Source organism: Mobula hypostoma, chromosome 4 (genome assembly GCF_963921235.1).
Source record: "Mobula hypostoma chromosome 4, sMobHyp1.1, whole genome shotgun sequence".
Lineage (NCBI taxonomy): Eukaryota > Metazoa > Chordata > Chondrichthyes > Myliobatiformes > Myliobatidae > Mobula > Mobula hypostoma.
The window spans coordinates 6,399,123-6,423,098 of NC_086100.1; the positions used below are offsets into that span (position 1 = coordinate 6,399,123).

The following is a 23,976-nucleotide window of genomic DNA, read 5'->3' on the forward strand; positions in this document are numbered from 1 at the left end:
GTTGTCCCAGTCTGCCTATCGCTGCAGTTCGCCTGTTGTCCCAGTCTGCCTATCGCTGCAGTTCACCTGTTGTCCCAGTCTGTCTATCGCTGCAGTTCACCTGTTGTCCGTCTGCCTATCGCTCCAGTTCACCTGTTGTCCCAGTCTGCCTATCGCTCCAGTTCGCCTGTTGTCCCAGTCTGCCTATCGCTGCAGTTCGCCTGTTGTCCCAGTCTGCCTATCGCTACAGTTCGCCTGTTGTCCCAGTCTGCCTATCGCTGCAGTTCGCCTGTTGTCCCAGTCTGCCTATCGCTGCAGTTCGCCTGTTGTCCCAGTCTGCCTATCGCTGCAGTTCGCCTGTTGTCCCAGTCTGCCTATCGCTACAGTTCGCCTGTTGTCCCAGTCTGCCTATCGCTGCAGTTCGCCTGTTGTCCCAGTCTGCCTATCGCTGCAGTTCGCCTGTTGTCCCAGTCTGCCTATCGCTACAGTTCGCCTGTTGTCCCAGTCTGCCTATCGCTGCAGTTCGCCTGTTGTCCCAGTCTGCCTATCGCTGCAGTTCGCCTGTTGTCCCAGTCTGCCTATCGCTGCAGTTGGCCTGATTTCCAAATTGCTTTCCGCCTCCACCTGCTGTCCCAGTCTGCCAGTAATCCCCCTTTGCCCACCAGCCACTGTGTACCTGTAGTCGGGGTGGGACTTACCGCCGGTCTGCCAGGCCTCGTTAGCTCCCGGCCCTCTTCTGGTCTCCGCGAGCCCTCGTGGGATGGGATGGGAGACCCTTCAGCCTTGCCGGTGCCTGTGAAGACAATGAAGAGCGCAGCAGTTTTAATGGCCAGCTAAACCTGCCTGGCAATGAGATCCTGCATTCATATAGCACCCCCGACTTTGCAAAGCATCCTAAAGGCAAGGAGGGATCACGGATGCTGGTGGTTGATTCAATGGGATACCCACAGGTGCAGGGCACTGCGTCGAGCTTATGTTGGGGGGAACCACTCCATGGCCATGTGACCTACCACTCGGACGTCCGTCTGGAGGCACAGTTGAAGGTGGAAAGTTTTAGCGAGGGGATCCCTCACCTGGGGTACCAAATAGATAAAGGCACAGCCATTAATAGCAGTGCAGTGGGAACCCAGGAGTGTGCTGGGGAGGGGGAGGGCAGGAGGGGCGGAGGAGGGCAGAGAGGGAAGAGGAGGGGGTATGGCGAGGCGGAGTGAAGAGAGCGATTGAAGGGTGGAGGGAGGGTCCAAGTTAGAGAAGCATGAAGGGCTCCTGAAGAGATGGAGCACTGCAGAAGTAAGGGAGGCCTAGACAGAGAGGAGGGAGCAAAAATTTAAGCAAGAGGATCCCTCAACTGGAACTATCCAGTGGGAGGGTGGGTGAAGGAGGAGGCGGGAATAGGGACATGGGTAGCAGATCGAACCTCTTTTGCAGCGGAATTGACTACAGGAGTCAGTAAGTCACAAACACAAGGGATATGGGAAATCCAGAACAATATACACAAAAAGCTGGAGGAACTTAGCGGGTTGGCCAGCATTTATGAAATGGATCAGTTGATGCCTCTGGGCAAGACCGAGTCGATGTTTTGGGCCAAGACCTCTCATCAGGAAGTGGCAGTGTCGCTGGGCAAGTACTGCCAGCAGCTTGGGTCACCCTGATGCGGAGCTCTGGAGAGGGTGTAGAGGAGATTCACCAGGATGCTGCCTGGATTAGAGAGCAGAAGCTGTAAGGAAAGATTAGATTGTTTTCTCTGGAGCGGAAGCTGTGGAGAGACCTGATAAAGGTTTGTAAGATTTTGGGAGGAGTAATCAGGTTAGCTTAAGATTTCTTAAGGATGTTAGAGCCAGGGGAAGTCGGGATAAGCTCCCACTGTCTATTGAAAGCTCCCAACAACACGCGACGCAAATAGCCGATGACAACCAAGCCCAGCTCCAGGCCTTCACTTTGCTTTGGGCTGATGGGGCTCATTCAGCCATGATTGGGAGCTCATCTCGGAGAAGGAAGGCTCCACTGCTTTGCGGTTATACCCACTCACAGGGAAGGCTTCAGCAGTAATCCTCGAGGACAGGGCTGTCCTGAGTTCCGTGCTGACTGGCAGCTCCTGTGACGCCACTGGTGCCAAACTGTATCGGTCCTTTAGATTTACCGGCTGCATGGAGAGGGGAGCTTGCTGCCTGGGCCACACTCGCTCTTCATATCAGATCACTTAGACAGCTCTGATGCTACATCCAGGGCCCACCCTGACCAAAAAGAGCCTCAGGCAGGCTAGAAAAAGCAAATCCGTTTCCAGTGTAGGCATGTCAAACCTTCAGGGCACTGGTTTAAGGTGAGAGGGGCAAATTGAAAGGAGTGGTACCGGGCAAATTTGTTTATACACAGAGTGGTGGGTGTGTGGAAAATGGCTGCCAGGGGCAGTGCTGGAGACAGATCATTGGAGTTGTTTTAAGAGTAACAGGCACAAAATGCTGGAGAAACTCAGCAGGTCAGGCAGCATCTATGGAGAGAAATAAACAGTCAAGGTTTCAGGGCAAGACCCTTCTTCTTGACTGGAAATGAATTGGGAAGAAGCCAGAATAAAAGGGAGGAGGACAAGCTAGATGAAGCCAGGTGGGTGGGGAAGGGGGTAATGGAGCAGAAGGGTGGGAGGTGAGAGGTGGAAAAGGTAAGGGGCTGAAGAAGGAATCTCACAGGAGAAGTGAGAGGACTATGGGAGAAAGGGAAGGAGGACAGGTATCAGGCCCCAACTTTTTATTCTGGCATCTTCACCCTTCCTCTTCAGTCCTGATGCAGGATCTCGGCCTGAAACGTCGACGGTTTATTCATTTCCACAGATGCTGCCTGGCTGCTGAGTACTTCCAGCATTTTGAGTCCGTTCCTCTAGATTTCCAGCAGCTGCAGAATCTCTTGTGTTTGTGGGAGTATCAGAAAGCAGAGTATGCAGGGAATGGAGGGTTATGGATGCTGTGCAGGCCGATGGGATGGCATCAGAGAAGGGCCTGTTCCTGTGTTCTGCGAGCGGAGGCCAGTCACTCGAATGGAGAGAGTTAAACACGGGGAAGAGAGCAGTGGAAGGCTGTGCGGCCAGTCGACTGACCATGGCCGGGAGGGAGTCTGACCATCAGGGATACCCAGTGTGGGCTGGGTGATGCGAGGCAAGGGAGGTTTTCTGAATGGGAAGAAAATTCAAAATATTGAGGTGCAAAGGCACTTGGGAGTCCTCATGCAGGATCCCTTAAAGGTTAATTTCCAGGCCGAGTCAGCGGTGAGGAAGGCAAATACAATGTTAGCATTCATTTCAAGAGGACTAGAAGGATGTAATGCTGAGGTTTTATAAGGCATTGGTCAGACTGCACTTGGAGTATTGTGGGAAGTTTTCGGCCCCTTATGTAAGAAAAGATGTGCTGGAATTGGAGAGGGCCCAGAGGAGGTTCACAAGAATGATTATGGGAACGAAAGGGTTAATATTCGAGGAGTGTTTGATGGGTCCGGGCCTGTACTCACTGGAGTTTAGAGAATGGTGGGGGGGGTGCGGGGAGTGTCATTGAAACTTATTGAATATTGAAAGGCCGTGATTCGCTTTGCCAGCCAGTGTTGTCGAGGCATCCACACCAGACTTCAAGGTGAGCGGTCCCAGGTTCGAATCCAGCCGGCTCCTCGCATGCCTTCCATCTGTGCTGGGGCGAGTATCGAGCTAGCAACTTGGTCTCGTAAAAAACAGACAAATGCTAAACAAAAGGCAAGGTTGCTGCCTGATGCACCACAAGGCGTGGAGAGGAACTAACTACCTATCAAGATGGAATGGTGGTGTAGACTCTCATGTCTTATGGTTAGCTCAACTTTGAACACCAGCCTCACTATCCTACATCCCTCCTCTCCACCCAGTACAGGTCGACACATGTCCCACGCTCTCCGCCGGTGCTGGGGGGGTGGTTTCTCTCACCTCGGACCTGGTTGCGTTCGTTGGAGCCAGGCTGGGAGCCGCTCTGGGAGCTGGGAGTGCTGGAGCTCGAGGAGCTGCCACTGCTGGTCCGGTGCAGGGGGGTATCCAGGGCAATCTCTGCCTTCCGCAGGTCAGGGTTACTGTGGAGGCAGGAGAGGCGCAGGGTCACACAGAGCAGACACTCCGGATGGGGGGGGGAGGGTGGGGTAATGGCCGCATGCACACAGACACGTACGTAGACTCACACATGCACACGTTCTCTTCCCCTCCTCAAACACATACACACACACACTCAACCACACACAGAGACATATACACAACACACACACGCGTACATTCTCCCACACACCCCCCCCATTCACGGCTGAGGTTTCAGGCAGGGAACACATACTGAATACCCAGCTTGACCGACGCTCTGGCTGTGGTCTGCACACTGGACTCTGGATAGTGGTTGATACTGGTCAGTGATTGGGGCACTGTGCACGGTCACTGTGAGTGGGTCACGGGACACTGGACATGGTTACTAGTCACTGGACACAGTCACTGGTCAGTAGTGGGTCACGGGATACTGGATGTGGTTACTAGACACTGGACACAACGATTGGCCAGTGAGTGGGTCACAGGACACTGGACAGAAACGAATCACTGGTCAGCACAGCTGGTGTAACAGGAGTCACTGGAGAGGGATTATTAGATTATCGGATCACTGTCCTGATCAGTGAGACAGAAGCGATGGATTACACCCCTTCCACAGGACCTGTGACGTGGCAGGACTGACAGCCCTCTTTCTTTGTGATGGGCAGCTGGTCGTGTTTGGGTGCCGACCGATATTATCAGTGAGAGAGCTCACCACTGGCTCGGAAAGGGGCTGCGTTTCCACACTTCACTCAGGGATACTGAGGGTCTCCAGAGCTAACCACTGCACCGGGGGACACACTTCTAACTCCATGCACAGCACAATCCCACAGGCACTGGAGTGAGGAGGGGCCAGGAATGCTTCAGAAATGACTGAGGGACACATACTGCAGTAAGGGCACGAGACAGAAACTGCGTATAGTGTCAGTGAGATCTCACACGCTCAGATATAGGATATCCAGTTCCCCTTTCACATTCTGGAGAGTGGGGACCACAGAAATCAGTAACCAGAGCCCTCCCTAACGACACTTCCGATCGGTGGTTTGTTCCTCGTTGCTGTTACCTTGCTCTTATTGGCTGAGTGCCAGGCCGATTGGCCAATCCGCCACCATTTCCTGGAGAATTCTTGCGACCAGGCGCTGGAGAGATGGATGTAGTCCTCTGAGGGACCTGTGCAGAGATATCACAGGAAGTGTGACAGGGCTAGCTTTGAAAGAGAAACGGGAGGGTGCTGTACGGCCAGGGAAGGGGAGGGGACAATTAACTGTTCCTCAGACTGGGCAGAAATGAACAAGCGATTCTGCACGTAGCAAGGGACATGGGCTCTGGTTAGACATTAGAAATGATCAACAGATTGCAAGCAGAGACGGAAACCAGTTCCCCAGACAAGACTAATAGACCATAAGACATGGGAGCAGAATTAGGCCATTCAACTCATCAAGTCTATTCTGCCATTCCATCATGGCTGATTTATTATGCCTCTCAATCCCATTTTGCTTACTACTCCCCGTAACCTCTGTCACCTGACTAATCAAGAATCTATCAACCTTTGCTTTAAATCTACCCAGCGACTTGGCCCGCACAGGCAATGAATTCCACAGATTCAGAACCCTCTGGCCAAAGAAATTCCACCTCATCTCTGTTTTAAATGGACATCCCTTTATTCTGAAGCTGTGCCCTCTGGTCCGAGACTCCCCCACTAGAGGAAACATTCTCTCCATCTCCACTCTTTCAAGGCCTCTCAATATTGGACAGGTTTTAATGAGTTCCCCTCTTCTAAGCTCCAGCGAGGACAGACCCTGAGCCATCAAACACACTTCATACCTTCACACATTCATTCCGGAGTCATTCTCGTTAACCGCCTCTGGAGCCTCGCCAATGCCAGCACATCCTTTGTTAGATAAGGGACAAAACTGCTCACAATACTCCCAGTGTGGTATGGGCAATGCTTTATGAAGCCCCAGCATTACTTCCTTGCTTTAATTTCATTATTTAATTGGGGGTGATATGGTAGTACAGCCATTAGCACAACATTTTACAGTGCCTGTGATGCCTGATCGGGGTTTAATCCCTGCCGCTGTCTTTAAGGAGTCTGCAGGTTTTTCCTGTGACCATGTGGGTTTCCTCCGGGGGCTCCGGACCCTTCCCACATACACGGGTTAGGGTTACTCAATTGGGGGCATGCTATGCTAGTCCCTGCACATCCTTGGCCCGTATTGGGCATTGACAGAAATGCCACATTTCACTGTATGTTTCCATGTACTGTACCTGTGACAAATAAGGCCAGTCTCTTTTCAAGTTTAGAGCCAACCAGTCATGGTGGCTCAGAAATCACTTCCTCACACAGAGAAAGGCGGAAACCCCACCTGCCTTAAACAGCCGGGATATATCAGAACTGCTACATTATTTCACACAAATTTACAGTTGGGATATATCAGAACTGTTACATTATTTTGTACAATTTACAGTCAGGATATATCAGAACTGTTACATTATTTTGTAGAAGTTGCACGCTTGAGGAGGTATCAGTTAGAGTAGATGTAGAGGAGACAGTGGATGTAATATACTTGCGCTATCAAAAGGTATTTGACAAGGTAAGTGGTGTAGATCAGAATCAGAATCAGAATAGGAATCAGGTCTAACATCACCGGCAAATTTGTTGTTTGGTGACAGCGGATAGTGCAATACACAATTCAAACTTTACAACAAGAAAACTCATTTTACTTTGAACCATGGCAGCCCACCGCAGCAAAACCACTAACCCAAGTAAGCCTAACTTCATCCCAGGACAATTTACAGAGATGAATTAACCCATTAACTGCTACATCTTTGCACCGTGGGTGGAAACCAGATATCCAGGGGAAACACACACATTTCACAGGGAGAATTTACAGAGACTGCTTACAGAACTAGGCTGGAAGTAAACTCCAAACTCCGGAATGCACCCAGCTGTTACTAATAAGCAGGTGAGAAGGGCTGTGGGGAAACTCGGACATGGCAAAGCATTGGGGCTGGATGGTGTGAACCCCAGGGTCCTGAAGGAGAGTGCTGAGTAGCTGTGTGGAGTTCTCCAGCACATTTTCAATCTGAGTCTCAGCCTGGAAAGGGTCCCGATTGTGTGGAAAATATCACGAGTGGTCACAGTACCCAAGAAGGGCCAAACAAAAGTCCTGAATGACTACTGTCCAGTGGCCCTGACCTCACACATCATGAAGACCCTAGAGAAGCTCACCTTTGACCCCTGCTCAGATCAGCCCGCAAACCCCTGCAGTTTGCCTAACAGGAGCACATTGGAGTCGACGATGCTGTCATCTGCCTGCTGAACAGAGCCTACTCCCATTTGGATAAGCAGAGCAGCACTGTGAGGATCATCTTTTTATGATTTCTCAAGTGCCTTCAATACCATACAGCCCTTATTGCTGGGGGAAAGCTCTGTTCCGTGCAGGCTGGCACTTCCATTGTATCCTGGATAATCGCCCACCTGACTGGCTGACCACAGTTTGTGCGGCTTCACAGTTGTGTGTCAGACATGGCTTTAAACAGCACTGGGGCCCCAAAGGGAACAGTGTTGACTCCCTTCCTGTTTAGCCTGTATACCTCGGACTTTAGATACAACACTGACTCATGTCATACGCCGAAATGAGGTGAGAGGAAGGATGGGTCAGGGAGGAATGGAGAGATGGTGAGACGAATGAATGGGGGTGTGGGGAGGGTTGGAGAGACGGGGGTGAGAGATGACGAAGGTCACATAAAGAGACACAGAAAGCCACCCAATGGTGTTTGGAGCCCCCCACCCCACAGCTCACCTTGGGAGGCGTGTCATCATCGTGTTTGAGCCAGCCACCCAGGTATTTCTCCTCCCTGGAGCCCAGGCGGGGCGGCAGGGGTGGCGTTTCCGAGGTCGGATCTGAGTTCTGCCGCGGCATTTCGGCGCGGTGCGTCTTGAGTCCCTCTTGCGAGTGGAAGGCGCTGGACATCCCCTTGGTGGGCTGCTCGTGGAGTGACTGGGAGCCCGTCATGGACGTGCCGTGGGGCTTCACGGGGATCAGGTGAGCAACCTGGACCTGCACAGAGAAGAGGGGTAGGCAGGACACAGCTGTCAGTGTGGTCACTGTCCCTGGCCGCCAACATCGCTGTGGAACTGTCCTGGGTCCAACACACTGATACAGTCAGGCAGAAGGCGCAAAAGTGGCTCTAGCTCATTAGGAATTTGAGGAATTTGTTAGGTCTACAGATGTGCTGGGTGCTAGAGAGCACCTCAAAGATTAACATGCGCATCGAAACGTCGAACATGCAGCAGAGGCTGTCGTTTGCATCAACAGCCAACACAATCTGAGAATGCACTGGGGGCTGCTGCCAGTGTTGCCGCACTTCTGCCGCCAACATAGCGTTCCTATGACTCACTAAACTTCACTAACCCGTGCGTTACAGCCCCAGTGATCGGGATTCAGTTCCTGCCGCTGTCTGTACGCTCTCCCAGCGACTGCATGCATTTCCCCCAGGTGCCCCAGTTTCCCCCACAGTCCAAAGTCATACGAGCTCGGGTTAGTAAGTTGTGGGCATGTTGTAGTGTCAGCGGAGGAACGGCTTTGGTTGTTGATGTAAATGACACACCTCACTGTTCGTTCTGACGCACGCCTGACAAATAAAGCCAATCTTGTAAATTTCTAAACTGATCAGCAGGGAAGGCTGAATAAACACCAGCGGGATGGTGTGAGACTGCGACCGGGCCAGCAGGAGGTGGTCGGACTGAATGGCCTTCCAACTCTGCTGTAAAGCCCCGTGCAAGTGGCGAAGCTGGGACAGGGCCTTCCGGAACCACGGCAGACGCATCACACCGCAACCCCGGAGCGCCAACCTCACCTGAGACTCAACGGCTTCGTGCACAGGAGGGATCCGCGCCGACTGAACCCCACCGCTGCTGAAGGACTCGGATCGGGGAGGCATGCTGGGGTCAGACATCCGGTTCCCCATCTTGTGCGACATGGCGGGCGAGCCCTGGCGGTTCCCCTTCGAACGCTCTTCCACCTAAACGGCCAGTGCGGCGGGAGGTGAGCAAGGGGTGGGGAGTGGACACAGGAGGAACAGTATTAGTTGCCTCCACGCGGTATGTCCTCCCACCCTCGCTGGCAAGCCGCCCCCCAACACACAACTCAAGCCAAAGCAGGACACAAATCTGACTGCCTGAAGTTGAAGCTGCCAATATCATCTGGGCATGGGTGTGAGATGCCTCAGAATTTCAGAGAGGGAACAGTGGAGCGGCTGAGCTCCTGTCCCATCTGAGTGTGGGGGGGGGGGGGGAGTGATTTTCCATTGCAATGGTTAAAATCCAATCGGTCATCTGGGGCAGGTTTGACGTCCTGGACACGGTGTGACAGCAGGAGAGATACTCCTGGGTCGGATGTGGCACATGGGTAAGGGATTCAAGAAATTCTGCTTCGGAGTGAATAGTGTTTTGCAGACGGCTGCCAGACAACGGACACAATTATTTATTCGAGGCTGATTGGTAACAGAGGCTGCAGAAGTGATTAATACCTGGTACTAACTCGTCCAAAGCTGTAAGAAGCAGTTTCCATGGAGTCAGGACATGTATGAATTCCAAACGGAATGATTTCAAACATCAAATGTTCCTGATTTTCTCTCAAGAGCCTAGACTCGACCTTTCCCAGCTCTCAGCTCAAATGGTTTCTCAGGAATAAACACAGAACTGGAAGAGGCCTTATGGCCCACAATGCCTGTGTCGGCCCTGGTGCCAATCTGAACGAATTCCAGCCTCTTGAATGTGCTCATAGATTCACAAAGTGCTACAGCACAGAAACAGGCCCTTCAGTCCATCTAGTCCATGCTGAACCTGGTCGCATCGACCATACCCCTCCCATCCATGTACCTATCTAAATTTCTCTTAAGCATTGAAATCAAATCTGAATCTACCTCTTCCACTGGTAGCTGGTTCCACAATCTCACCACCCTCTGAGTGAAGAAGTTCTCCCTCATGTTCCCCTTAAAGATTTCACCTTTCACCCTTAACCCATGACTTCTAGTTCGAGTCTCACCCAACCTCAGTGAGAAAAGCCTGTTTCCATTTACCCTATCTATGCCCCTCATAATTCTGTATACCTCTGTCAAATCTCCCCTCATTCTTCTACACGCCAGGGAATAAAGTTCTAACCTATTCAATCTTTCCCTATAACTCAAGACCTCAAGTCCCAGCAACATCCTCATAAATTTTCTCTGTATTCTTTCAATCTTATTGACATCTTTCCAAAAGGTAGGTGATCAAAACTGCACACAATAGTTAATATTAGACCTCACCAACATCTTTAACATAACACACCAAATCCTGTACTCAATACATTGATTTATGAAGGCCAGTGTAACAGAAGCTTTCTTTACAGCCATATCTACCAGTCCTTGTCCCTCCATTCCCTGGCCTGTCTAAATGTCTCTTAAACATCACTACATTCTTCCTCTTCTCTTTTCTAAAGGGACGGTGCTTCCATATTGAGCGAATGCTTCCTGGTCCCAGACTTCCCAGTTTTGGAAATGTCCTCTCCACATCCACTCTATCTTGGAAGCAAGGAACTTCCATTCCTCGTACTTCAGTTTGGCACGTTCCATCACTAATTCTCAACAGCTTTGGGTAAGTGTTCCCAGATCATGTAGAACCAATCAGAGAGCAAGAAAACAGCTTATCAGACCAGAGCCCTTGACACCTAAAGACGAAGAGCCTGAAAGAGCAGGAGAGACAAAGGTTATAGTTCATCATACAATGCAAGGTGAGATCTTCAGTATGCTCTACGTTGGTCAAAATGCAACAGTGACTCCCTCCAAATTCCGGATACTGCCTTCCAAACATGTGAGTTGGTTCCTGATGTACCTTCAGGTTCAGGCAGAAGATCCAACAATTCAGGACCATTGCTAGCCACACAGAGCGTGCCACTACTTTTTTGGAAGAACTCTCTCGGACCAGCCCCATCCTCAGCAAGCTGAGGAAAGCCACCTCACATCTCACAACTTTGCTCTCAGGCGCAAAGTTCCTCTTAAGCTGCAGAAGAAACCACCACCGAGGCAAAAATCTGAGAAAAGGTTCAGCTGCGCAGTCTCGCATCGCTGCCCACACCAAGCAAGGGGTTAGTGTTTAGATCAGCTCTTCATCAGACGCAACACCAGAATTTGAGATTAATATGGAAAATGGCAGCAAGGAGTAAGTCGGCTGACAGCTTGTTTAGATCTAACAGTTTCTGCCCGCACTTTAGATCTGGCCGTCATCAGTTGGTATGAAGGCAGGACAAAGGCTGCCTCAAGACTGAAGCCACTTCATTTATAACAGCACAGGATACGAGGAATTCTGGTGCACGAGCAAGCAAGTGGTCGGGAGGCCACAGGCACGGCCTAAGAGGCAAGTTTTAAAGGAGAGGGAATCAACATGCTGATAGCCCAAATCATTACAGATCCCTGAGATATCCGGTCAGAACTATTGCCCACTCTGACCCATTCTTTGCTAGGACCTCAAATCCAGTATCTCCCATCGATGCTGCCCTCCAGAGTTTGTTCAGTGACGACAAGCTGGATTGTGTTCATCTGCAGCTGCATGATGAGGAACTGCCACGAGCTTGTTCTTTCAGAGACGTGGCTCCACGACAACATCCCATGCACCACCAATCTTCAGGCCATGACACTCAGCGACTTGGGCTAATAAATATATATAGTTTGTAACTGTGTGTTATTCTGCTGCATGTGCGGTGTGTGACTGTCGGTACACTGCTTTTGTACCTTGGCTCCAGAGGAACACTGTTTCATTTGGCTGCATACATGTTTATGACAAGAACTACAATTAAACTTGAACATGAACTTGAAAACATTCTTTAAAAAATTCATTGTAGAGTGTGAGTGTTGCTAGAAAGGCCAGCGTTTACTTAGAGATTGTTGTTCGTCCATCGTTGACGTCGAAGAGGACCTCAACACCATTATGATGGTGTCGAGACTAGCGCATGATTTGGATTTAAGTGAGGGAGAGTTGTGCAGCGTCAGCCTCACTCTCTCTTCCCAATTCCCATCTGGATCCAGTGGCAAGACAGAGTCTAGACGGCTGGAGATGGGACTAGGCGCAGTGGATGACCAGGACGTCTTCACTTAGAGATACAACACAGTAACAGGCCCTTTCAGCACAGTGAACCTGCACCACCAATTACACTCATGTTATCAACTAAGCCACTAACCCTTGGAATTTGGGAGGCAACCGGAGCCCCACGTGGTCATGGAGAGAATGAGCAATTTCCCTGCAGACGTCGGCAGGCATCGAACCCGGGCTGCAGCTGCTGTAATTGCACTGTGCTAACTGCTATGCAACACATCAGGTACCCCTTGGTCTGCTATACTTATTCCCCCTCCCCTGGGGTACCATGGCAGGGTAGCAGTTAGCACGGCGCTGTTACAACCTGGAGCATTCCGGAGTTCGAGGTGTAATTCCACCTCCCTCTGTAAGAAGTTTGTACATTCTCCCTGTGAACTCCCTGGGTTTCCTCCGAATCCTCCGGTTTCCTCCCACAGTCCAAACGGCACGCTGGTTAGTCAGTTCACTGGCCATTGTAGCTGGTCCTGTGATTACGCTGGAGTCAAATAGATGGCTTACAGGGTGATGCGGCTAGTTGGGCTGGAAGGGCCGCTTCCACCTTGTGTCTCTAAATAAAACAAATAAATAAACAGAACTTCCTCTTGAGCGAGTGGGTGAGCCATCTTCTCGAACCGCGGCACTTCTTCTGGGGAACCGTTGGGAAGAAGTTGCAGGGTGCAGACTCAGTGATGGCCCAGGAATGGTGATATCTTTCCAAGTCAGGGTGGTGGGCTATTTGGAGGGAAGCTTGTGTAATTCTGCTCCTACTGCCCTCGTTGGTCTCAATCATAGAGGGTAGGGAGAGGTTGCAGAATAAAACACACAACTTGTTTCTCGTCATGTCCCTGGCTTCAAAACCCTAGGATGAGATCAGGTTAACTGAGTGGCCTCTTCCCCTCGCTCGCTATCTAGGACCCAATTCAAGGAAGAGCATTCAGCTATAAAGGCCACAAGACAATGCCAATCAGAAATAATATAACGTGAGCATCTTTTGTTCAAGTTGTTAATCTTCAGGCCAAACGTGTGTCCTATCCTCCCAACCTCTGTATCCTTCTTCAACATTACATGCTCTGAGCATCGTCACCTTGTCATGGTGGAGTGGCCTGTGAGTTCCTGAGATCCCAAAAGCGATGCCACCTGAAGCTTAGCTCCTGGCAGGGTCCCTGATGGCAGTAAGGTTAAGGAATAGGTTCCGGACAAAGAGCTTTTGATCCAAGACCTCAAAGTGGAGCTGACAGAAAATGATGACACATCCCAACAGCAGAGAAGACTGCAGCAGTGAACAGTCCCCAGTCGTCTTGCATTCTGTGCCTCTGGACCCTGGCCTGAGCTGCCGAGGACCGCACGGTGACTACCCATGCATCAGCCTCCTCGTGACAAACAAAGTCACGCACAGGCGCTCTCCATTGAGGGAATAACTCTTGGGAGAACATCATACTACACCCTCCCGGATATCTGTACACTCCGTCGGTGTGGGACACCAGCCTCTCTCCCTCTCATTGAGGTGAATTTAAACCCACCTCCTTGACGTATTATTTTTGGACAACTTGCCTAAATGCCTCTTGACAGGCCTTGTTGGGGAGCCGTGTCCGTTACACCAGAGGGTTTTACTCAGCCTTTATGCGTGTTATAAATACTGTGGTGTTCCAACTGATGCAGGTTGGCCCACAACAAGCAAAGCCTCAAGACTGAGTTCCATGTCCAAATGGAACACTGCAATCATTCAGCTTCATGCCAGTATGTGGACAGCCCATTGTTAAAATGGCGGCAGTACCAACCTGTTGTCACCAAGGGCCCGTCTCCAATGCTGAATTCCTCAATATATGAATAAAACAGTGAACAACGTTCACCAATGTCTAAAGAAATATGGCATGCTGAAGATCAGTAGAGAGGCTTGGGGGAGGCATTTAACACGAGTGATAGAGGAATTAAAGAGGGCTTGAGGATAATTCCAACGTGCCTGCCCATGGCTGCCTCTACTGCCGTGATGAGCCCATTCCTAGGTTGGAGAAGCAACACCTCATATTCCATCTGGGAAGCCTCCATGCAGAAGGCATAAACATCGATTTCTCTAACTTCTGGTAATTGTTCCTCCTTCCCACTTCCCTCTTCTTTCATTCCCCACTCCAGACCCCTCTCTTACCTCTCCTGCTTATCACCTCCCTCTGGTTCCCCCTTTTTCCCATGGTCTACTCCTCTCCTATCAGATTCCTTCTTTCCCAGCCCTTTACTTTTTTCACCTATCATCTCCCAGCTTCTGAATTCATCCCCATCTCCCACATCCACGACTTCTCCCTCACCTGGTCTCACCTATCACTTATCAGTTTGTCCTCCTTCCTCACACCCCACCTTCTTATTCTGGCGTCCTCCTCCTTCCTTTCCAGGAATAATGAAGGGTTTTGGCCCAAAACTGTTCGCTCCCCTCCACAGATGCTGTCAGAGCTGCTGAGTTCCTCCAGCACTTTGTGTGTGTTACTCTGGATTTCTACCATCTACAGAATCTTCTGTGTCTACCTCATCTGTTCCTCCTCCCACCTACTATCTGCCAGTTTGTAGACCTTCCTCTCCACCCACCTTCACAATGCCTCAATGCCACGTTCTGCAAGAATAGTTGAGGGAGTTGAGACCAGATTGAGCAGCTGTCTACTGATCTCCAGAGGCCAGATCTCTCCTGAATACATCCACAGTATGATAGAAAAATTGGGGTGGATCTTCCCCCCCCCACCTTCCCCTCCCTACTGCCAACTTTTGGTGCTTGCTGCCATAACCTCCACCAGTACTTTGCGACCCATCTCCAAATGAAGGTCCCCAACACTGCACGGAGCTCCTACTTTTCTTTCCTGTGGAGGATCGGTTTCTCTTTGACTATTTTAGGTCCTTCGTTTCTTGAGAGGTTGGATGGCAAAGGGGAGGTCCAGGCAGGGGGGTTTTGCACAGTGTTACACACTGCAGGGCGTAAGGACATCAACCTATAATGGAGGGGGGGGGTTTGGGCAGGTTTATCTGGCGCAAGGGTCTGGAGGGTGTGAAGGAGGTCTTCTCTGCAGTGATTGCTCCGTGTCACGGGATGGGGTGGCGGGGGGTTTGGGGGTCTAGCGGTAAGGAAGTCACAACGAGAGAATAATTGCACAGGGCAAAAGTTGTGGCTCATCTATCTCACACCCGGAGACCCTGGTTCAATGCCGCCCTCCGCCGCTGTCTATAAGGAGTTTGCACGTTCTCCCCGTGCCCGTGTGGGTTGTCCCCAGGAGCACTGCGGCCTCCCACATGTGACTGTCTGCATGGATGCGGGGTGAAATCTGGAGTGAATCCATGGGTATGCGGGGGAGGGTCATATAGAACTGGGGCAAATCGAGGTGATTTGATAGAGGTTTACAAACTCTTATGGATTGCTGGCTTTGGGGCCAAGTTTGCAGATGATATGAAGATAGGTGGAGGGGCAGGTGGTGTTGAGAAAGCAGGGAATCAGCAGAAGGACTCAGACAGATTGAGAGAATGGGCAAGTAACTGGTACATGGAATACAGTGTAGGGAAATGTTTGGTCATGCATAAAAGCAAAGACTATTTTCTAAATGAGAAGACAATTCAGAAATCAGAGGTGCAAAGGGACTTGTGAGTCCTCATGCAGGGATCCCTGAAGGTTAACCTGCAGTTTAAATCGGTGGAGTTTAAATGCAATGTTAGCATTCATTTCGAGAGGACTGGAATATAAGTGGAGTATTGTGTTCAGTTTTGGTCACCAAATTACAGGAAGGATATTAATAAGGTTGAAAGAGTGCAGAGAAGGTCTACAAGGATGTTGCCGGGACTTGAGAAACTCAGTTACAGAGAAAGGTTGAATAGGTTAGGACTTTATTCCCTGGAGCGTAGAAGAATGAGGGAAGATTTGATAGAGGTATATAAAATTATGATGGGTATAGATAGAATGAATGCAAGCAGGCTTTTTCCACTGAGGCAAGGGGAGAAAAAAACCAGAGGACATGGGTTAAGGGTGAGGGGGGAAAAGTTTAAAGGGAACATTAGGGGGGGCTTCTTCACACAGAGAGTGGTGGGAGTGTGGAATGAGCTGCCAGACGAGGTGGTAAATGCGGGTTCTTTTTTAACATTTAAGAATAAATTGGACAGATACATGGATGGGAGGTGTATGGAGGGATATGGTCCGTGTGCAGGTCAGTGGGACTAGGCAGAGAATAGTTCGGCACAGCCAAGAAGGGCCAAAAGGCCTGTTTCTGTGCTGTAGTTTTTCTATAGTTTCTATGGTTTCTATAAAAGGGTGTAATGGCAAGGTTTTAAAAGGTATTGGCCAGACCTCCTTTGGAATATTCTGAGCAGTTCTGAGCCTCTTAGGGAAAGGATGTATTGGCATTGGAGAGGGTTCAGAGGAGGTTGACGAAAATGATTCCAGGATTGAATGGCTTGTCATTTGAAGAGCGTTTGATGGCCCTGAACCTGTATTCACCTGGGTTCAGAAGAATGAGGGGTGACCTCATGGCGAAAGACCTTGACAGAGTAGGTGTGGAGAAGGTGTTTCCTATGGTGGGAGAATCAAAGACTAGAACAGACATCCTTTTAGAATTAGCCAGAGAGTGGTGAAGCGAGTCTGTGGTGGCCAGTGCTATCATGTTTGCTGTTGTGCGCTGGGGCAGCAGGCTGAGGGTAGCAGACACCAACAGAATCAACAAACTCATTCATAAGGCCAGTGATGTTGTGGGGATGGAACTGGACTCTCTGACGGTGGTGTCTGAAAAGAGGATGCTGTCCAAGTTGCATGCCATCCTGGACAATGTCTCCCATCCACTACATAATGTACTGGTTGGGCACAGGAGTACATTCAGCCAGAGACTCATTCCACCGAGATGCAACACAGAGCGTCATAGGAAGTCATTCCTGCCTGTGGCCATCAAACTTTACAACTCCTCCCTTGGAGGGTCAGACACCCTGATCCGATAGGCTGGTCCTGGACTTATTTCATAATTTACTGGCATAAATTACATATTACTATTTAACTATTTATGGTTCTATTACTATTTATGGGGCAACTGTAATGAAAACCAATTTCCCCCGGGATCAATAAAGTATGACTATGACTATGACTATGAAGCTATGGAATTCTTTGCCACAGGCAGCTGTGGAGGACAAGTCTTTGTGTACATTTAAGGCAGAGTTAATGTACAGAGTTTAAGACAGAGGAAGGGATATGGGGAGAAGGCAGGAGATGGAGGCTGAGAGGAAAATTGGATCAGCCATGATGAAATGGCAGTGTAGACTCGATGGGCCAAACAGCTTAATTTTGCTCCTATATCCTATGTTTTTATGGTCTATGTGATTGAGTATATTTAGAGCAGAGGTTGATAGATTCTTGATTAGTGAGGGTGTGAAATGTTACGAGAAGGCAGGAATCAGCCATGATGGAATGGTGGAGCAGTCTTGATGGGCTGAATGGCCTAACTCTGCTCCTGTCTTACGGACTTATGCAAAGTTAATATTCATTTTGGGAGGACTAGAACATAAAAGCGAGGATGTAATGCTGAGGATTGATGGTGAGTTGAGGTGAGCTGGTCACCCTGTTTCTGTGCCATGTTACTCTGCTCAGTGACCAAGGAGAGGGCACCAGGTCTGCCTCGATAGAAGCGGACAACATGTTGAAAGGGTGTGGACTGCCAGGGACTTTTCTCAGGGCAGAAATGGCTAATACAGAGGTGGAGATAGAGGCAGATACATTAGGGACTTTTAAAAGATAGGCACATGGATGACAGATAAATGAAGGGCTACGTAGGAGGGCAGACTGATCCTAGAGTAGGTTGGTACAATATTTTGGGCAGAAAGGCCTGTTCTGTGCTGTATTGTTCCGTTTTATGTTAGAGTGAGTGAGTGAGAGTGTGTGTGTGTGTGTGTGTGTGTGTGTGTGTGAGAGAGAGAGAGAGACGGAGAGAGAACGCGCGAGATGGTGAGAGAATGCAGAAAAAGGAGGGGAGCAGAAGGAGGTAATAGGACAGACAGGCATGCAGAAAAAGAGTGACGGGTGGGGGAGTGGGAGGGGAGGAAGGAGGAGAGGGAGGGGTGGAAGGAAGGGAGTGTGGGAGAGGGAATGAAGAGGGAGGAGGCAGAGTGAAGAGGAGAAGAGGAGGGAGACAGACAGACATACAGAAAAAGAGTGGAGGAGAGAGAGATAGATTAGAGGTAGAGGTAGAGGTAGAGAGAGAGAGAGATAGAGAGAGAGAGAGAGAGAGTGTGTGTGAGAGGGAGTGAGTGAGTGTCTTTAGAAACTTTCTAAACCAATCAAGTTAGTTGTGACTATTACTATTGGAGAGGGATGGGAGGATGAGGGTCTTTTCCCCTGACAGAGGATGCACAGCCTGAGGGCACAGTGTGACAGGTTTACTCAAGTTACCACTGTCTGGAAAGCAGTGGGGCCGCCCAAACTTTGGTGAGTGATGACCTGAGGTGGAAAGTGCTGGCGTTGAGGGTAACTGCCCATCTGTACTGTCAACCTCCTGCCTGAGGACCGGTCTGTACTTCCTGCTGTTCAGTATGTCCATGGGGTCACTGGGAGGAGATGGGCTGAGGTCCAGCAGGTATGGAGGGGAGCTCCCAGGTGTGTGGTAGGGAGAGGAAAAGTCGAAGGAAGTGTTTTGACACGTGTCGAGGAAAGGATCACCTGGCGAGTGCTGGAAGAAGAGGGGTGAGTCCCGTGGTGAGTTGTCAGCTGAGCGTGTTTGGCGGCGTCTGTTGCAGGGAGAGGAGATGCTAGAGTGTTGGGAGGGCGAGGCCAAGGGAACGGCCAGCCTGTCACTACTGGACTGTTTGCCCAAGGCAGCCTTGAAGAAGGCCACATTGGTGAAGCAGCTGGGGAAGGACTGCGAGAGATAGTTATCAGAAACCTCCAGGCAGGGTGGGCTGAGGGCGTGATGTCTAGAGTTTTGCAAGAAGGAGTTTTCAAGGTCCATCTCAGCAGTTACTCCTTCCTGTTGAGCCTCCGTTTTGAGGTTCAGTTCCACACGGATCTTAGGGATCTTTGGGTGCTTCTTCACCACTCCGCCTGGTCCCATGGTGAAATCGTAAATAGGGATCCCTGCCACTCTGGTGCCAACTTGCTTTGTCCCAACCACCTTACTATCACTCGTGGAATTGTATTCATAGGACTGCAACTGGGGGGCTCCGGCCGAGCCATTTACTTTCTTTTTCACCACTCCGTCGGGTCTGAACTGAAACACAACGTCTGGCGGTGCCTTCTCATTTTCTGATGCCCGTTTCCGCAGCTTCACCTGCTTTCTCAGCCGTGCCTCAGGTGACCTAGGCCTCAACCTGTCTTCTGCCAAGTGGGAGGATGTGTGGTAGCCCTGCCCGTCCACAGGCAAGGAGACCAGCACACTGGGTGGCAGAGGGTACTGCGCAGTGTCTTCCTCTGCTTGCAATAGGTCATCGAGTGAGACGGCCTTAGCGTTCAACTGGCTCTGCCTAGCAATGCGGTGCAGAGAGTTACTGTGTGATCGCCTCTGTACCTGGATTGGGACGAGAGAGTTATTCGGTCACGGAGTACAACGAAAATTTTCACTCACAGCAGCCAGACAGGGAGATGTGAGAGTGTATGGATCTCCTCCCCAGACCAGCCCAGCCTGCCCACCTTCACGGCTACTGAGGTTTGTAGATTCAGCTAGTTTCATCAGGCACACAGCCTTTCCACCATCGAGGACATCTTTAAGAGGTGACACCTCAAGAAGGCAGCATCCATCAGGGAGGACCTTTATCAACCAGGACATGCCCATCAGGGAGGAGGGTCAGGAGCCTGAAGACCCACACTCAATACTTTCAGAACAGCACCTTCACCTCTGCCGTCAGATTTCTGAATGGTCCAGGAGCCTGGGAAGACTATCTCACTGTGACACACGCAGTATGCTGGAGGAACTCAGCAGGCGAGACAGCATCTACGGAGAGGAATAGCCAGTCGACGTTTCAGAAAGAGACTCTCCATCCGGTCTGGATAAAGCATCTCGGCTTGAACCATTGACTGGTTATTCCTCTCAATAGATGCTGCCTCACCTGCTGAGTTCCTCCAGCATTTTGTGTGCATTACTCTGGACTTATGGCATCTGCAGAATCTCTGGTGTTTATAATTTAGTACCTCACAATTCCTTTTTACCACTACTTATTTATTTTTGAGACGTATAGTATTTTTTATGTCTTGCAACACAGTTCACAGCCTATGTGAATGATAATAACCCAATTTTCACAATAATCCTCCGTGACCCTCTGTTTATCTGTTGGCGCAATGGGCAGAAGTTGTCTGAATGACAGGCATGAGCCTTCCAATCAGGAGAGAGTGTGCAGGAAGGTGAGCACCTGTGGGAATGGGCATGTCAGGTAACCAATACAAGGAGAGAGATTATAGATCATGTGATAGAAATTTCCAGCATATGACCAATCAGATCCACCAAATCCACACCCAAAAGGGAGACCAACCCACCCTGTCCTCTTAACACAAGCCATTTGGACAGTTGGAATTTAACGCCATTGTGACACTGGTCGATGATCTTTCCTTTAGTTCTCACCCTCTGCCCTTCGAATGAAGGCTGACGAGGAGGTATTTCTCAGGCAGAGGGTGGTGAATATGTGGAATTCATTGTCCCAGACGGCTGTGAAGGTCAAGTCAGGAGGTTGATAGGTTCTTGATTAGTCAGGGCACCAATGGTTATGGGGAGAAGGCAGGAGAATGGTGTTGAAAGGGATAATAAATCAAACTTGACTGAAAGGCAGAGAAGACTTAGCCTAATTGTGCTCCAATGTCTTATGTCCTATGGTCTATGAACTCCCAGGAAGGCATCTTAGCACCACACAGGATAAAGCATATTCCAATGTGGGCTAATGGGGGTGGCGTAGTTGGGCTGATGGGCCTATTTCACATTCAGTTATTTATCACATACAGCGATTGAAGCATACAGAAAATTGTGTCATTTGTGTTAACAACCAACACATCCTAAGGATGTGCTGGGGGCAGCCCACCCACTCGTGTCGCTACACAATCTGGGATGAACATAGCATACCCACAATGCTCAGCAGAACAACATGAACAAAAGAAGCTTCCAGAGCATGGTTGTCCACTCAGTCTATGCATCTTATCACCTTGTATACCTCTGTCAAGTCACCTTTCATCCCCCTACGCTCCAAAGTAAAAGTCCCTAGCTCACTCAACCTATCCTCATAAGACATGATCTCTGATCCAGACATCATCCTGGTAGATCTCTTCTGCTCCCTCTCTGAAGCTTCTACATCCTTCCAGTCATAAATTAAATTAAAAGGTAAATTTTCCTGTGAATGAACACTGCTTATCTGATGCTCCATATTTGTGAATGAACACTGCTTATCTGATGCTCTGTGTCTGAATGAACGCCGCTTATCTGATGCTCTGTGTTTGAATGAACGCCGCTTATCTGATGCTCTGTGTCTGTGATGCTGCTGCAAGTAAGTTTTTCATTGCACCTGTACCACCATGGACTTGTGCAGATGACAATAAACTCGACTTTGACAGATGACTGTGTGCCGAGCACTGACAGCCCACTGCCCACCCAGATCCTGGGCCAGTGGGCTTCTGTCTCAGCGCCCGACCTGACCGTGCCTACCTCCTTGGCCCAGGCCGGCTTATCGTTGATGTTGAGGCTGTCTTTGTAGTGGTACAGCGGTTTCTTCTCTCCGGTCCGGGAGTCCAGCTGCTGCTGCTGCAGTGACACCAGGTAGGCCCGCTCCTGCTGCAGCTGCCTCTGCAGTCGTTCCGCCTGGCGCTGTTCCTCCAGCTGCTTTCGCTTGTACTCCTGTTCCAACAATGAGCCAGACAGGAGGGATATGACACCTTCAGTTATCAGCAGCCCCTCCTCTCTCACCCCCCACCCCCGTCATTAAGGAATACAAAGCAAAGCTTCACTCCTGATGGTCTGACAGAGAAACACGAGAGAGTGCAGATGCTGGATTCCTTCAGTTTGTATTTAGCGCGAACGGGCCCTTCTGTCCCAGTGAGCCACACCACCCACCAACCCACTGAATTAACCCCAGCCTAATCACAGGGCAATTTACAATGGCCGATTAACCTCCTGGTCTGTATGTCTTCATACTGCAGGAGGAAACCCATGCGGTTCACAGGGATAACGCACGAACTTCCTACGGAGAACCCCGGGATTGAACTCCGAACCCCGACCGCAGTGCAGCTCCCGGTGGAATCTGGAGCCTGGAGTCCCCACGCTCCCCTCCCCAGACCAGCACAACCTGCACATCACCACGGCCGCCGGGGTTGTTGACTCAGCCAGCTGTGTCATGGGCACAACTCTCCCCGCCATTGAGGGCACCTGCAACAGGCCACAGCTCAGGAAGGTGGCATCCATCACCATCCAGGACATGCCCTCTTCTAATTCCTGCCATCAGGGAGGAGGCACAACAGCCTTTAACACCCACACTGAATGATTCTCCTCTCCCCCATCAGATTTCTGGATGACCCATGTACCCTAAACCTGGATCTTTGGTTCAATTTTCACCTTTGTAATTTATGATAATTACGAGGGGTGATTGATAAGTTTGTGGCCTAAAGAAGGAGGAGTCAATTTTAGAAAACCAAGCCATTTATTTTTCACCATGGTCCCCTCATACATGTACACACTTTGTCCAGCGGTCATGGAGCATACGGATCCCTTCTTTGTAGAAGTGGTCCACAGCAGGGGTGATTGATAAGTTCGTGGCCTAAGGTAGAAGGAGATGAGTTATTAACTTCAAACTTTCTGCATTTTCACTCAAAGAGTTGAACAGCACATGCATGTAACGAGAGCTGTATAACTCATCTCCTTCTACTTTCAGCCACAAACTTCTCAATCATTCCTACTGTGGACCACTACGTGCAGTTTTCTAAAATTGACTCCTTCTACCTTAGGCCACAAACTTATCGATCACTGCTTGTGTTGTCAGTCACCTGTGCCTGGTATCACTTTATGGATGTGCAATCTATCTATCTATACAAGCTATCTTATATATGTATTTATATTTATAGTGCTTTTTTTTATTTTTGTGGTTTTTATCTTATTGCATTTTTTTGGGCTGCATCAGATCCGGAGTAACAATTATTTTGTTCCTTTACACTTGTGTGCTGGAAATGACATTAAACAATCTTGAATCTTTATGATTTGCACTGCACTGCTGAAACAAAGCAATTAATTTCACGAAGTCAGTGATAATAAACCTAATTCTGATTCTTGCTCTTCATCAGAACCAGGTACAGCTGGATGTTGGGATCACGTATATTCCATGGAGAACTCCCAGAAATTTCAAGCACAATTGGTTAATAAAAACTATGAACTTTGCTCCCCCATTTCAAGAGTTCAAAGTAAATGTATTATCATAGTATGTATATGTCATCATATACAACCCTCAGATTCATTTTCCTGTGGACATTCATAGTACTTGAGATCTTTGTGAGCTGTCTGCCAAATGCTGGCGTGTATCACCAGCGCCGTCTGGAATTGTTGAAATTATAATTGAGATTAATTCCATTTTAAATTTACTTTTATCTTTCTGACTGAGAGATGACAAATTTCAATACTGTTCCATTACATTGCAGCTTCTGGGTGAACAGGCACAGAAAACGTTGAACTCCTGTTGCCAGGCGTACTGAGGAATATCTGGAAAGACCAAGGTAGGGCTGCCCGGCTGCCCTGACAGCCACAGAGTCCTTCCTTGCCCTTTCTAACAATCACTGCACTAGGATAGAGACACAGGGTTAACCTATGAGGAGAATTTGATGGCTTTGGGCCTGTTATTGGTAAAGTTTAAAAGAATGAGA

General features: G+C 49.6%; 1 protein-coding gene across 4 annotated transcripts in view; it reads right to left on the minus strand.

Annotated features, from left to right (window-relative positions):
- LOC134345104 (TRAF2 and NCK-interacting protein kinase-like) overlaps positions 1-23,976 on the minus strand; it is a 255,068-nt gene that overhangs the window by 70,621 nt on the left and 160,471 nt on the right. For all 4 annotated transcript variants that reach the window (XM_063045266.1, XM_063045265.1, XM_063045267.1 and 1 more), the window contains 6 exons: positions 21,779-21,967; positions 8,912-9,076; positions 7,855-8,112; positions 5,112-5,218; positions 3,914-4,053; positions 678-772 (listed from right to left, as the gene is read on the minus strand). In XM_063045266.1, the coding sequence (XP_062901336.1) occupies positions 678-772; positions 3,914-4,053; positions 5,112-5,218; positions 7,855-8,112; positions 8,912-9,076; positions 21,779-21,967 (954 nt within the window). The remainder of the gene's footprint in view (positions 1-677; positions 773-3,913; positions 4,054-5,111; positions 5,219-7,854; positions 8,113-8,911; positions 9,077-21,778; positions 21,968-23,976) is intronic.